The sequence below is a fragment of the Thalassophryne amazonica genome, chromosome 21 (assembly GCF_902500255.1).
Source record: "Thalassophryne amazonica chromosome 21, fThaAma1.1, whole genome shotgun sequence".
Classification (NCBI taxonomy): Eukaryota; Metazoa; Chordata; class Actinopteri; order Batrachoidiformes; family Batrachoididae; genus Thalassophryne; species Thalassophryne amazonica.
The window spans coordinates 33,369,269-33,385,574 of record NC_047123.1 but is presented as its reverse complement, the minus strand read 5'-3'; the positions used below and the strand labels follow the sequence as shown (position 1 = coordinate 33,385,574).

General features: G+C 39.9%; 2 protein-coding genes across 4 annotated transcripts in view; one reads left to right on the top strand and one right to left on the bottom strand.

Moving 5' to 3' along the window:
- Positions 1-1,908: 1,908 nt before the first annotated feature.
- sf3b6 (splicing factor 3b, subunit 6) lies at positions 1,909-4,451 on the top strand. The gene is made up of 4 exons (XM_034162911.1): positions 1,909-2,061; positions 2,505-2,623; positions 3,324-3,462; positions 3,611-4,451. Exons 1-4 carry the CDS (start codon positions 2,032-2,034, stop codon positions 3,698-3,700), a joined length of 378 nt encoding a protein of 125 aa, XP_034018802.1. The 5' UTR covers positions 1,909-2,031; the 3' UTR covers positions 3,701-4,451.
- The window catches only part of vsnl1a (visinin-like 1a), a 27,921-nt gene continuing 15,945 nt past the window's right edge, over positions 4,331-16,306 (bottom strand). For all 3 annotated transcript variants that reach the window (XM_034162909.1, XM_034162908.1, XM_034162910.1), the window contains exons 3-4: positions 6,399-6,614; positions 4,331-6,317 (exon numbers count right to left, since the gene is read on the bottom strand). In XM_034162909.1, coding sequence (XP_034018800.1) covers positions 6,120-6,317; positions 6,399-6,614 — 414 coding nt within the window. In that variant the 3' untranslated portion in view covers positions 4,331-6,119. The remainder of the gene's footprint in view (positions 6,318-6,398; positions 6,615-16,306) is intronic.

Sequence of the window (16,306 nt, the reverse complement as noted above, 5' to 3'; positions counted from 1 at the left end):
AGAAATTTGATGTTAGAGATTTTTCCAAATTTACAAGATTTTTCCCAACTTTGACACTGAAAGTCGAGCAAGTTCTTGCCTATCAGGATATGAATCTTCAGTTTAAAAAAAAAAAAACAAAAAAAAAAAATCAGAATATATGAAAAACTGTGGGTTCCATGCTGTTCACAAGCAAACAGGGTGAAAACATAACCTCCTCCAAGGCAATAATCATCCAGCAATTTATGTAACTTATTCAAACAATGACCAAGTCAGATTAATTTTACTGTACCCAGTGCACTTTTAAATACAACTGTTGCTGCACCTGTAATTATTGTGCCATTTTAATAATCACAATCTCTCTTAAATTTTGCATTTTAATAATTATTTTAATATATTTTAGTTTGAAACTTGGAATGTTTAAAAGTTTCATTTTCTTTTTGCCTATTTTCTGTCATCTATTTGTGTTGCATGTTCTGTGATGTTTTTACTTTTATATTGCAAAGGACAGCTGGAATAATTTTTGAAGTTTTTGGATTATCTTCAAAATGTTGCATGTATTGGTAGGCATGATAAGTGTGTACTTATATATTTTATGTACATGCTTTATTTTCCCACATTTTTTCCAACGATTGAATGCTCCTGAATTAAACTATTGTGGCTCAATAGCCACAAGATGTCGCCAAAGCGCCGTGTTTCGAAAAATTAGACGGAGGCATTTCGCATCATCGGTTCGTTTAAACTTTAAAGCTTTTTTTTAAGCCTCGTTTTTGCAATCGCACCCGCAAACTCGTGTCACGCCTGAAAACAGCTAAAGCCAACAATGACAAAACAAAAAACTTAAAAAAAATAAATACTGTGGGTCAAAATGGCGGCCGCGAAACATGCTAGGCGCTTTCTGGCTGCAAAAAATACATCGTTTTCAGCTTTCAACAAAAATATATACTGGTGTAGAGATAGAATATTAAACAGAAAATTCTGACATAAATTGGGTTCTTACATATAAACAAAGTGATGGCAAATAACTAAGGTCAAGTTGAAACACACGTGCGACGAGACTCGCGCATTCACGCTCAGGACAAACTCACCTGCTTTATTCGCTGAAAATGTGACTTTGTAACAAAAAAAAAAAAAAAATCGACAAAAATGGAAATAAATCCACAAAACGAGCACTGACGCCACAACAAGCGCACTTCGAAAAACTGTTTTCACGCTTCGACAAACTTCAATTAGTTCTACCCCTCCCCCACCCGGAAGTACTTTTCCCACCAATGAATTTTAATTAAGCCGTTAACTTGACAGACGTTAACTATCCTCGAACATTTAATATTCAAAAATCTCAAGATGGGCCGTTATTATTTGTATTCATAGTTTTTCCTTACATTTTATAATTGATTTTCTTTAGTTAATATTGTACACACACTTTACACTAAAATATATATTATTCCAGTGTTGATCATATTATTTTGTGGACCATAATGGAAATACTTGCAGTTTTGTATGTGTGTGTGTGTGTGTGTTAACCATTTTTTTTAAATAATTTTTAATAATAAAGAATTAAAAGGAAGTCGAATCAAATACATTAAAGTGCCCATGTATAGTACCGTGGATTTAACGTGCCAAAAAAACGTTTGGAAAAAAAAACACTAAAAAAAAAACTATTAACTATTTAAATGTATCAGTAAATAGCTACATATAATGTGTGACAGCTTTTCACTTTTGAAAATATAGGATTTATGTGGGAAGAACTGAAATTTATAAGAAAAACGGGTTGTAATTAATCGTTTGGTTATTACATGCATAATCCCAGGCCTCCCCAGTATCAGAATAGATCTCTACTTCCCAGCAATAATATTTATGCTTTGACCAAGAAATTTGGCTTTTCAAAGCAGATGCATGCACTGTATACAGCCTGTCGTTAGGGGGCGGCAGCGCAGCATCACGACAGTGCGGTTGCTCTCGATGCGGAAGTCCTGAGTGACGGAAACGACGAGATTGAAGCTTCGTGTTTATTTTTTGGCCTTCGTCAGCTACACATAAAAACATTCAATCATGGCTATGCAAGCGGCTAAACGCGCTAATGTGAGTTTTTTTTTTTTGTAGTTCAGTGTTGTATTTATTAAGCGATGCACCGTTGAACAGTAGCTTGTTTAAGATAGAAACTAGTCCAGGTAGTCGTTAGCATTCTTAAGCTAGTTATCGCTAACTCACGATCCGTAACAAAAGGCATCAGTCGAGTTGAATTATTAAAAAAATATTCGATTCTGTTCATTGACAAATTAGTGAATAGCTTCCACTGTTCATTTGATTAGTTGCGTTGTTCTGGAAGTCAGCTCAATAGTCTATTTGTATGACCAGTGAAGAAATTGGAATGTATTATTATTATGTTGCACTACATAAATCTTTCAAGTTAGCATTCCAGGGAGTTAGAGAAACACAACATAATCGTATGTGGCACCTTCAGTTGGTTTTATTGTGTGTCCATTGGCTTTTAACCATTTGTTTGTCCTTGTTGTTTGTTGCAGATCCGATTACCTCCAGAAGTCAACAGAATTCTGTATGTCAGGAACCTTCCTTATAAGATCACAGCAGAAGAAATGTATGACATTTTTGGCAAATATGGTCCAATACGGCAAATCAGAACGTAAGTTTTTAATACGCTATAGCTTAGTGGAATGAATGTTTGCTTTGGTCACAATGGGTTAAAGGAACAGGACCTGCACCTAATGGGGAAACACAGATATTTATTACACTGAGATGTCTGGAGATCAGAAATTGGTCAACTCAAGGCCACATGACTACCTTTTAAGTTGGAGTCACATAGGCCCTTCAACATAAAATTCTGCAGAATCAATGCAAAATATTTTTGGGAATGCACTGTTTGGTATGTGTCAACAGAATACAAATCTGCAGGCTGGCAACCAGTCATCCATAGGCCAAATGTCTAGAAATTCATGGTTGAGCCACTTTGTTTGTTGTCGTCACTGCTTACACCTATGGTGAATGACAGAAACTGCTACTTATAAATGTGGCCACAGCAGCATCTACTGCTGTGATTTATATGTTGTTCGTGTTGTCTACTGTTTCTGACACGTAAAACAAAAACAAACAAAAAAAACTCATATGTTGCATTTATCATGGCCACTGCACACACTCAGAAGTCAACAGCCATATCCTGATCATGTCAGAAGGTACTATTACAACTACTTAAGTATGACTGGTGGTTTGAAACCCAGAATCTCAAATGTGGTTGTAAGAAATTGTGTTTGTGTACTGAAATTGTAATGCTTGCTTGTAGGACACTACCCATGTAGTCCTCACTTCATTTGATTCTGTCTGTTCAGTGGAAACACACCTGAGACAAGAGGGACGGCCTATGTGGTGTATGAAGACATCTTTGATGCGAAGAATGCTTGTGACCACCTGTCAGGCTTCAATGTCTGTAATCGCTACCTGGTCGTTCTCTACTACAATGCCAACAGAGTACGTATGAGCATACCGTTAGGCCAGCAAGAAAGTCAGACTTGTGTTTTACAAGCAGATATGAAAAATGATTTGTAAATTGACCAAAAAATGTGCTTTAGAAAATGGGCATTAAATGTTTAATTTGTTTTGCTGATTTCATTGACAGGCTTTCCAGAAAATGGACACAAAGAAGAAAGAGGAACAGTTGAAGCTTCTAAAAGAGAAATACGGCATCAACACGGATCCTCCGAAGTAGCATCCTGGAATCCTCTTCCCCCCGCAAGAAAAAGTTACCCGTATTTTTCTGCCTGTACAAATCTCCCTTTGATTTTGTTTCTTTTTCTGAGGAGTTAGTTTTTTTTTTTTTTTTCTATTTACAAATATGTGTGAATATTCTGATCAGAGATATTGTTGACTCAAAATTCCATTTGTGTAGTTTTTGAAGCTCAGTACTTCAGTTTTTTGGTCGATTTCCCATTTAGCCGAGAGACTTGGCAAACATCACACAGATACACGTTTACTTAGTATTTAGTTTGGCCTCATAGTTTGTGCTTGATTATAGTGCTGCTGTCTTGTGTGTCTGAAGTCTGATTTGATGACTAACAGATCTGCAGAGGGTGACGTCTGTGTCTTGATTGATGTAAACAGCTGTTTTGTTTTTTGTCCCCTGTCAAAGGTCCATTTGTTTTTCTGCTGGTGCAGTGTATTGTCAGTAAAAATGACCTTTAAATGAGAACTGACCAAATCACTGATGTGTGGAAACAGTGCAAAATTCTGTGTATAAATTGTCGTTTTATTCCTTTTAAATGTCAAATGTTGTTCTTAGATTGCACCTGGTGATACACTGAACCAAATAAGCAGACCAGACAATAGCCCATAGAGTTCCTTTTATTAGATTAAATCACAACACAGGGAGTAGTGCAGCCATGTTGTCAGGGACACGATACATGCTACAAAAAAAGAAAAAAAAAATCCTTGTACACGCTCGTCTTTGCTTACATTTGGTATCTTAATCGTAATAGCAACAGTAATAAGAGGATGTCATTAAAGAAGTTCAGATGACAATGGACTGGTGGTCTCTATTGTACTGGTACCTTGTAACACGAATATGACCTTTAACCTCTCAAAGCTGTAAATAGCTCATCAAACATGCAACACTAAGTTGGAAAGTTGTTTTCACACAGTTAGCTGTGTTGCAGAGGGCTTACAGGTTTGGGGTTTTATTTTGTGGTACCGCACTTTAACACTGAGCCTCTATACATATCAGTTTGCGTACAATATGTGAGGGATGGGAGTAAAAAAGTACAAAAAGATCGAGTTCAAGGCCGGGCAGGTGAATTGTCCGACTTGGGCTGTAAAATGAAACGCCACTGATGGCTCTCACTGCTCTGCTTGAAGTGCTCGTGTACTTTCACTGAAAAAGACAAAACAAGCTCGAGTGTTTGATGCTTTTATTGCATAATGCTGCACCAGCTCGATGTTGGCTTGCCACCTCACTGATATGCAACCTGCAGACTATCTGAGAGAAAACAAAAACGCATGTGTTAGTGAGAAAAGCTTCAGAATGTAACATGGAAAAAAACCCTCAATGATTATTTGTGAAGTTAATTGCCAACGAGAAGCATCCATTCTACAGGGAATCCTGATTGAATTATTTGATCTCACCTCCAGTCTGCTTTTACTTATATATTTTTTAAACAAAATATTAAAGTGCTGTTACCTCTGAAAGTGAAATAGAGAAATTTATCAGCTGCTCACTAAGTGCGGAGGCGGCAGACTTGTCCTTAGCAACATATACTACAGCTCAGCTACACGGAAACATGTTGCCATAGTTTTAGCAAAATTAAAAAGTGACAGATCACAAGTAATCCCCCCCCACTCCCATCGAACCCCCCTATTCAGTACAAATCTTTCGAGCCTCACTGTGCTGCTGCGATAAGGCCTTCTGTCTTCGGTTAAGCTCACGGGATGAGAAAAATGAGATTTTTTTTAAGGCAAAACCTAAAGGCATGCAAATTAACTACATTTACGTTTTTTATTGACAGTACAAGCACATTTTTTTTTGTTTTGTTTAGGTTTTTTTGCAAGGAAAAATTTGACAAACAAACCCATGTCTTGGCCTATCTCTGGCTAATGTTCAAGACGATGGATTGAGTGTCGTATTGGAGGCAGATACATTATTATAAGAGTTTGGTTCAGTATTTATGAGACACGCAGCTAGCGTCAGTAAACTTGGGACAATAGATGAGAGTAGCGGAAAATTCAACGTAGCACATCACTGATGCGCAAGCTCCAGTGGAATGAAACCGTATGTAAAATACTTTGCACACTTCACATTTTGGCAGTTGATTGTTAAATAATTTAAATATATATTTAGATTTATAGATCTCGCTCTCGCTCTCTCTCTCTCTCTATATATATATATATATAATTGTGCAATGTGTAAATATGTGTGTTTGTGTTATGCTGTATGCTATGTGTAGATTTTTATATAGCAAATAACATTCTCATGCACACGAGTGTTTCAAACACAAGAAGCAGATCCATTGAAAGGTAGTCCAAGTATTATTTTTTTTTTTCTTCTTCAGTGGAAATAGCTGCAAACTGAATGGAACATGAAATTTCTTTCTGTGCAGTCCATGGCGGCTGGTGAAGCGCTCGGCTCACCCTTTGGCCTATTTCTGGAGGTCACACTGCAGGAGTAATACGATGGACGGGTCACTCTTGGCGGCCTCTTTGAACTCCTCCAGCGTTATCTGGTCGTCGTTGTTCTTATCCATCTTGGAGAAGATCTTGTCCACCCTCTGTTCGGGCGTCAATCCGTCCTCATTCATTTTCATCATGATGACTGTGCCGACCATCTTGTAAATCGCCTGCGGACAGTAGAAAGCAGGTTTGTTTGGTTTTGTTAAGATAAAATACGAAGTGATCAAGCGGCCAATCTCCCATTTTACCTCAATGATCTCCAGCATCTCCACTCGTGTGATCTTTCCATCTCCATCCAGGTCGTACATGTTGAAAGCCCAGTTGAGTTTCTGCTCAAAGCTCCCTCGTGACGTGATGGACAGTGCACAGATGAACTCTCTGAAGTCGATGGTGCCATCACCATTCTTGTCAAAGGTGCGGAAGGCATGCTGGGCGAACTTGGATGCATCACCGTAAGGAAAAAACTGCAAAGCAAAAAAAAAAAGGGGGGGTTATAAAAAGAACCGTGCAATTAGCAACAAGGCTTCACAAATGACTGGAGAAGGTTATCAGTATTTATTTGATGTTATGGTTATAATGCTTGTTAAAAGACACCAGCACGGCCCAAATCAGAAGATCACTGGTCCTCACCTGGATCTATCAGAACAAAACCAAACCTGACTACGTACAGACTTATTTACAGAAATTTTGCAGACCCGCTCACTGACTGACTGACTCCATCAATCCTATGTTTTAGCTGCTGATTGCAGAGAAAATGTAATTACTTCCATGTGATGGAAAGTCTTCTTCAAAGCTAATTCCTGCAGACTCGTGTGGCTCAACCAGGCACGATGTCCCGTGGGGTCTCTGTTGTGGTGGCTGCAGATTGATGCCTTCCTTAAGGAACCTTTGCAAGTTTCAATGTCCCCTATACACTGTCCACTTGTTGCTAGTGCTAGCTTACTGCTATATAGCTTGTTGCTTATCATAAGAGAAGACAAGGCCGCTTGAAACCCCATTGCTAAAGAAGTGAAAATAATGAATATAAAAAAAATCGTGACCCGTCATGGCATATTGCAATCTGAAACATTACCACTAGATGTTGCCAAATCCTGCAAACTGTAGCTTTAAGATTTTTGGAATTTTTTTCATAAAAAAAATGCTGAGGCTTATAGGCTAAAATACTGAATAACCTGGATTAATGACAACACAAACACTCACTTTTTAACCAACGTCATCAGTTTCAACTGAGATAATTAAATCATCTGATCTGCAGAAGTGGACAGAGACTTTTTAACACCTTAAAGGTTAGTAAAGTGTGGGTGGAACAACAACAACAAAAAATCACAGGCTAATTTTTGATGGGGACAGTAAAAAAATCAGCACTTTCACGACGCTCATGCCGCTGATGTGCCTTGAGCTAAGCCCTTATGGGGATAAGTGGCCAGACTGTGGTTGTACTGGAAGCTCTCCAGTACAACCACAGTGGTTCAGTGAAACCAAATCCCATAAATGCTATGCACAGGCTCGGTTCTCAGTACCAGCAGCATTGCCGTTACAGCATCCCTAAAACACATGAAGGTCTGAGCTTAATGCAGTAGCGCTGCGGATGACTGCCATCCCCCCGCCTCGGTCCCCATGTAGTTCACAAACCTCGTGTGTGGCCATGAGAAGCCAAGCGATTCATTAGCTGTAACCTTCCACTTGACCTTTCTGGTAAAAAAACTCTCCGAGCTGATGGGCAATCTAGGCGCAGCTGTGCTGATCTGGCAGAGGACTCATTTAAACAAAAGAGAGCTGGCAATACCAAGAGCTGATGTCAAGGGAATGTAACAAAAAAAAATGTTTGAAATCTTCTTGTTTCATAACTGAGACTTTCTTCTTCTTTTATAGAATTTTTCTGCTGTTTTTGATCACAATAAATGCAAACACTCCCATACAGATGTGCTGTGTTATGCAATTAACCAAGTAGAAGAGCACTCAATGGCATACGTCTACCAAGGCCCAAAATAGTCATCCGACCATGTTTTAATCAGAATCAGAATAGCTTTTAATCACCAAGCATCCATTTGACTTCTGCTGACATTTACAATTTGACTTCAGTTTGAGGTGCACTCTTTAAAAAGATTAATTTTATTGGGCACAACCAATGGTTTGCTGGTTTTAGTTTCCAGGTTAGACTCAACCTTCTCACCATATTTTGTGAAAATTTCTCTCATAACGTGTTGTTTGCATTGGGGTGGGGGGTGTTCAAATTTCATGGATCCACCCCTGAATGTGGATCTACATGAAATGCTACCTAAGCTTCTTCAAATTCATTTGTTAGCAGCCAGTTGATCGCCACCAAGTGACAGTATCCATCTATCTGCCACTGCCAGGTGAAATGTGGTGCCCTCTTAGCCTTCGAGTTGCTAGGGTTCTCAACACTGAAGCATCTCCATGCTGGTGAAGCACCACATGACCAAAATGTCAACGCTGACAGTCCCCCACAGTGAAAATGATGCTCCTCGTCTGATTCTCACTAAGTAACTGCTCATTTGAGACAAAGACATTTCAGTGGTAGCCAAAGATCCACCAAAAAGACCCCATACCAGATACATCCAATCATTGCCTTAGGGGTTAGTGTTCAAGTCTCACAACCCGACAGTAAAACAGGAAGCACCAGGAGCGTAACAACTTCAAGCACACCTGCTCCTAGTTTGTGTCATGCATGTGATTATAGGATTATTGATCCAATTTTCAAATCCAACTTCCAGTTAGTAACCTTCAATAAAGCCTTATTAAAACATAATTTCTTGGATTCCCCACAGCCACATCAACATTTAATGGGCCCCTTCTTGGATCATGGCCCATCCTTTTACCAAGTTTTATGAAAATCATTCATAAATTATTGAAAAATCCTGGTAATGTGGTAATTAATGTCACTGGAAAGAAAGAAAAAAAAAGTGAAAGTTACAGCGATGAGAATAAATCAGAGAGAAAGACAGAGAGCATCTGCTTGGATCATTCTGCAACAAGGCCCCACGGAATTCTACTGCAAATGGACTGCATTTTGAATGGACTGCATTTATATAGCGCTTTTCCAGCCCAGCCCAACACCTTAACCACTAGACCATCACCTCCCCAACTGCAGCAGTAAAATCATCAGACTGCAGTGACAAGCTGACAGAAGGAAGAAAAAAAGGAAAGGAAGAAATCAGGGTGGAGAGAGAGACAGAAAATTAAAGTCGGAGGTGGAGGTTGATGGGGCGGGGTAGAAGAATCCAAAAGGTGTGACATGAATGGAGCATGACAGGTAGAACAGAGTCTCTTTCTGTCCTTCTGAGAAACAGCACTAATTTGAGAAAGGAAGCCCCTCGGGACGGCGGTTGGCATGAAGCTGGCAGGATGCACAGGATGCAACATGGCGTGTTCCCGTGAGCCTCCTGCCCTCGTTTCATCTGGCCAACCCTGGAGGATCAGCAGGCACGTGGACGAGGCGGCGAGTCTGAGGTTGACACAGGATGAAAGAAAAGCGTGGAGGAAAGCGGAACCAAGAGGGAGGAGGAAGAAATACATACAGGACACAGGAGAGAACCACGGTGGCTCCCTGACAACCTGGCAAGTTCTGAAACAATTTGTTATGCAAAAATGGAGAGAAGGAAGAAAAGAAAGAAAGTGGGACAAGGTGATGAGCATAGACATTATATACAAGCTGACTTATATATATAATGTCTATGATGATGAGACTGTGAAATTCCTCCTCTGGATTTCTCTCTCATCACAAGTAAAAACGGTGCTCGGCAGATGGCGAAATATCAAATGCACAGAACGTGACACTTGTGATGCATTTTAGAAAAACCTTCACTAGATGGCAGGCAATTACAATTTTCCAACAAAATAACAATCCAAGGCCCGAAAAGCTGTTATAGTCTCTGTAATGTCCATTAAATCTTCTTATTCTGATGATTTAGGCTCAGCCATTACAGGACAGGCGCCCGCACTCCACATACACACAATCCAAACCACGCTGCCGCTACGTGGGTCATAAAAGGCTCCATGATCAGCATGTGTGCAGAGACAGATAAAGACAGCGCTAGAGACAAATTTCACAAGATGCATTCAAATGAAGGCAAATGGCGCCTTATGCATAATCACGGAACACATGAATATTTCAGCTCGATTCACTGTGCATACTAAACCGTCCCAATTCAGGAAAGTGATTCAGCCATGTGTCCCTGCTGTGTCTGGGATGATAGATTACAAGCCACATGAGACAGGTGTTTCTCACGTGCTCTTCATCCACTTCTTGTCTCCTTCTCGGTGGGCACACCTGAAAAACCTCAAGCCGAGTGAAGGAAACTCACTCTGGACTCAGTGTATTTTTCACTCATTCACAAACAAGACCCAACTCGAGAAAATATCACCACCACTCTGCCATATTTGCACAGGGGTAATTCTATATCACACAGCCTGAATCACAATTTAACAGACTTTTCGGCTTTGCAAATGCTTTTTTTTTTGTTTTTAACACAAATGAAAAAAATTGACATATTTTACAAAAGCACATTTATTTGTAAACACCTACACATGTTACATTGATTCACTTGTGTTGGTTTTTACATAGAATGAATGAATCAACCAATCAGTATGAGCGGAGGCTTAGTTTACCCATAATCGCCTTGGGTACCTGTGTGTTAATGTTCAAATCTTCAGAATTAGTGCATTATTTTAAAATGAACAGATATGTATTATATATCCACTTTGTACATTTTAAGAGTTTACATTAATGTAGTTATTCTATCCGGAATAATTTGATTTATAAATCAAAACCATAAGTCAAACCTGCTTCCCATTTCAAGACGTCTGCCTCATCGCTGGACCACTCTAAGGTGTTAAGGAGCAAAGATTTTTATTTATTTTATTTTTTTTGTGGCACTTTGGTAGTCAGGCCCTTTCTGCTGGGGGCAGAGTTGAGCTCAGCTCCTCTTAGCTACCTCACTGCTGCAAAATACATAGCAGACAAGAGCAAAATAGATTATAAATGTTTTTCAATGTTACTAGCTATGTAAAATAAAAACATTAGTGGTCTAAAAGTTATTGGAACTAAATTTATCGGAAGATAATTGGTCTGATGGTGGTTTTAAAACTTATCTGAAAAGCTAATCCGCTAACAAAAACATTAGCTTCGGTAATTATCGGTTATTGGATTAGCTGAACAGTGCCCACCAATGGCAACAGAATTACAATCAGAGCAAATGTGTTAATGGTAAACTAAAATATGGCCAGATTTTTCTGTCATTGTAATTCCATTACTGCAGAACTGTGCTTGTTGCTTACACGTATTGTGTATCGGCGGTAGTAAATCATTTGTGATGAAATACTGGAAATAACAAACTGTTCAAATTTTGTTTGGAAGAATCCAACATGTCTGTTTTGAAGACACAGGACGCCTTCGTGCAGATCTGCAACCACTGGAATTTACTGTCCACATTAGGGGGAGTTGCACCTATGACGTCAATGTCCTAAGACAGAGTTATTGCCCCTTTACAATAAAGGGTTGTAACTCCACCCCATATTTGAGTTCACAATATGCTGGTTTGCAGCTGATTTACAGATTTAACAGTGTGCACTCAAGGTCACATTTAGTAGAGCTACCACGTCTGCAAAGAGCAGCAATGCAATCCTGCCATCACCACAGCGGGCGCTCTCTGTCCACGAAAACCACAGTAACAAGGACCGGATTCAGCCACAAGCCTCCCAGTAACAACTCTCTAATAATAAGTAACTTAAAGGCTGGATAGCACAAGCATTCGGCCGTGCCTCCATCCACAATTGTTGCGATGCGCTGCCTGCCAGCTCTTCATATAACAGTTAAGCTGGACAGACATCTTGCAGCTTAAAAGCTTCCAGTGATGAGGTTGGCAAGGTCAGGATTTAAATGCGATGAAGATTTATTTACTATATGCACATTCTGTTGCAGTCTGGGCCTGCAGATTGCGCATAACTGGATTACGGTCATCTCAGTTTAAAAAAATAAAGAAATTGCTACATGTAAGCCTTTACAAACCCGAAGAGTGAAAAAGCTGACAATATGCAAATGTGGCAACAAAGTAATTTTGAGACCTATGGGATCATGGCCATGATGATCTGTTTCCTATTCTCATCTATTTTTTTCACTGATAGTGTCAAATCTCAAAACCTAAATCCGTCCTGTATTTTTCTCGTTGCTCTCCAGGCTACCTCTAGGGGCTTTGAATGCAGGAACATTTATTTCAGTTATCTGTTCCTCAGCAGCACATGAAGTTCACCATCATTTTGCCCCCTGCATGAAAGCTATGATTAGCCATCAGACTGGCAGCAGAATAAACACGCTCTGAAAAACACTTCTGCTTTGTGGTTTGTATTGCTGAGTGAAAAGTGTTTTTTTCTCTCGCGCCCACCAATGCAATAAAATAATGATATAGAATTTGGCAAATGTTGGCAGCATTTGTGAAAATACTGCAAATGTAAACGCGCCGGATTGAACTGACATTTTAAAAGATGATGAGCATGAGCAAATGCACATTAAAGACTGTATTATCTCAGTAATGTTGGCTGCCGCTGGACATAATCAGCTGAATCGACTTTGTTAATTGCACCGAGATGAATCGTCTTAATATAACTTTGAAAATAATATTTCTATAATTGGCTTTAAACTGTTATAAAACTAAAATAGACTAGTTTGAAATGGCTTTGATTGGACACAACAATTTCAGGATATTTCTCTTTTCATCATCAGACTCAGGCGTCTGAGTTTTGCTCCAGTGACACACCTGGCTCGTGTCTGATGGTTCTGTCCTTTTGTGGCACCACAGGGCTTTGTAAATAATGTCATATGTTTCATGCATCCCTTTGCTGACATTGTCATATCCAATCAAGCCTTTCTGGAGCGATGGTAGTAGGGCGGCGGCACATTAGCTCTGCTTGTCGCTGGTTGCTTACATCAGTTTGGTGCTGCTTTATCAAGCTTGAGAAAGACGGCAAAAGAAGAAACATGTGCATAATCCGTTGTGGGCCGTTTGCTGGGGTATTTACCGTGATGGAGGGAGGTTGTGTTCGCTTACATAAACCCTCAGTGACGTGCCAGGCAGCTAAAAAAGCCTCGGCCAACATACTGCTGTGTCTGCTGCTGCTTCTAAAGCCCGCACCTTCTTCACACATGCAAAACTCAAATTGAAGTCCATCATTTTCTTGTTACTCCGATATGGGTTTCTGAAGTTCTATCAGTTATCAAAGCCAACAATCAGAAATGAACGGTTTATTTCTCTGATTTGGTGCATTTCTCTGCAGAAACAGTCAATCTCTCTCCTAAATCATCATCACTCCAGCATCCACAAATCAGTTACATCTATGGAATCTTACACAGGAAGAACAAAGGTGCTTTTTGGAACATCTGGTGCATCAAAGTTCATCAGGTTTTACAAAGGTTGTCCCCATTATATGTTCTTATAATTTAGAGATTTACAAGACAATAGCATTAATCATTTTGAAGTTATCCTGTTAATAATCTGGAGGATGGACTACTTTTTCTATTCACGCATTGTAGTATACAGGGTACGTACATGTCCAGGTTTTTCCAAAGCCTAGGAATAGGAGATGGCTGCATGCTCTATGTTGATCAGTGATGAAGAGAGCAACTGCTATTTGGAGTAGGGGAAACCGGGGCACTGTGAATCAGTAGCTATATCTGCAAAACTACATGTATATTTGCAGTAGTTATACCATATTTTTATGCATAAAGACATCCCCCTTAAAAATTAGTGTTTTATTTTTGGATACATGTTGTGTGGGCCGCCAGAAGAGGAGGTACTGCTGGCCCACCATCAGAGGGCGCCCTGCCTGAAGTGCGGGCTTCAGGCACGAGAGGGCGCTGCCGCCACGGACACAGCCGGGAGTGACAGCTGTCAGGAAGTAATGAGTAACATTCTTCATCATCTCACTCCATAAAACCCAGACGTCATCTCCACCTCATCGCCGAGATATCATGCTTCATTGGAGGTAATATCCTCAGCCATTTGTGTTTATCTATATCTGTATATTGTGAGTGTTTGCAGGAGTACCGGTCCCTCTTTCTGTGGAGGCTGAGTGAGTGCAGGAGGGCACTCTTTTCCCCTGAGGAATCACTGCGGTACTCTGCAACATATTGAGTGAGAGGTGGAGGTGGCATTCCCACCGTTGTTGTTACTGGGTGTACACACACCCACACTTGACTGTCTGTTCTCGCCAGCAGTACCAGATCCGACAGTCGGGGACGGTGATCACCTGGGAATTCGGGACTTGGCGGCTCCAGTATTCACCAGGTTCTGTGGTGGCGGAAATCGTGTGGTTCCGGCTCTTCTCAGGACAGACGTCTTCTATCCTCGAGCCTGCCCACACGTCACCTTTGTGGATTGACTGTAATTATATTCTGAGATTGTCTGTATATTCGTTGTGCACATTTCACAACATTAAATTGTTACTTTTTGGCTCATCTATTGGCTGTTCATTTGCGCCCCCTGTTGTGGGTCTGTGTCACTACACTTTCACAACAATACATTAAGGATAAAACTAAGTGGCAAGTGAATTCAGTTTTTTCCTATCTACAAATTTTGTGGATGTCAGTGTCTTTGTATTTATTTCTCACAACAGAGGAAAGGTGCCCCAAAAATTTGTTATTAGTTAGAAGACTACCCCGTCCAACTGATGAGCATGTGTTATGTCTTCTCCAGACTATCAGCTATTTGATAACATGACTCGTGTGTCACATGCACCCGGGGCACAGTGAATCTGGGCACAGTGAATCAGTCTAGAAAGTGATTTACTAAGCCCCAGTATCAAGTGGATGACAAATATTACTTGTTGAAGCTTATACATTTATTTTTCTATGAATTATTTCTATAATTTGTGTATATAAACAACTGTTTTCATGTTTGAACAGTTGTATTTATAATAGTTTCTAAAGGACGTATATCACTATATAAGACACTCACACATTACATAGCTGGTTTGCTGGATTATAGTTTGTATATGCATCAGCATATATTTAATAATTTTGAAGAAATCTTTATAATCATGTGTTTTTTCATTATATTCTAAGTTGATTCACTGTATCCCGTGAATTAGTGTCTGGGGCACAGTGAATCAAAAATGTTAAAATCGATTTTAAACACCTGTAAATTACACTTGGGGAGAAATAAATAACACAGCCTTATAAACAATAACTTGATCTATTAAATCTACAATAGAATGACTTCAACCTATACATAATGTGTTTATGCTGTCACAAAACAACATTTCTGATCCACTGTGCCCCGGCTTCCCCTACCTCGCATGAGGTAAACACCATCAGGCTGTTCAGTGTGCTCCTTCATCCGCAGTGAACGACTGATGAATGTGGTGTAATCAAACTGCATTAGTATGTGTGTAACCTTTGATTATAATCTAGGTCTGCAGGATTACTTTAGTCATGAGGGATTTGACTTTGATGTAGTCAGGGAAGAGCTAAAAACACGCGGAGGTGAAGAACAGATTTTTCAGCTTTGAAATGAAACAGTAAGCGTTCTATAAAGCACACATTTTACAAACGGTTACTCAAACGGCTTGCTTGGATGCCGCAACATCTTTGTTGTTCATTACCAGCCTGCTGCTGATTCCTGAACTGCACGCAGCCGTTCAGCTTCTGACCGTGACCCTGGTTTATCTGTAGTTACAAAACACCCATCTGGCAGCATTAACTGTGTGTCAGGAGTATAAGTGACAAAGCAACAGCAGATGGCACTATTGAGTGCGGAACCATATTTCACGCCTCGGGATGGAGAGGACAATAGTTATTGGCAGCGAGAAAATAACCAAGTATGAAGGCTGCGATGAGAAATACTGCACAATAAACTAAAGTACCTACAAAACAATATTCCTAGAGTATGCACAAAACACACTGCAAATACCCAGACGCGTAGATGTGTGGTGCACTGCCCGACTGCCACCTTTGCAGCAACTAAATCACACTTTGATGAATAAAATGACAACCGGCATGTTCTCCTAAGATTGTAAAGTACGAGCAGAGCAATGTTCACATTGGTAAAGGCTGCTCAGTAACATCTCTATGTGCGCCTGTTTATGCACGTGCACTTATCTGTTACAGCATTCTTTTTTCTGACTTAGAGGAAAGTACAAACAC

Coding starts and splice junctions, on each gene's coding strand:
- sf3b6 (XM_034162911.1), top strand. CDS start 2,032: ATGGCTATGCAAGCGGCTAAACGCGCTAAT. Junction 2,624..3,323: donor CCAATACGGCAAATCAGAAC/GTAAGTTTTTAA, acceptor CTGTCTGTTCAG/TGGAAACACACCTGAGACAA. Junction 3,463..3,610: donor TCTACTACAATGCCAACAGA/GTACGTATGAGC, acceptor TTTCATTGACAG/GCTTTCCAGAAAATGGACAC.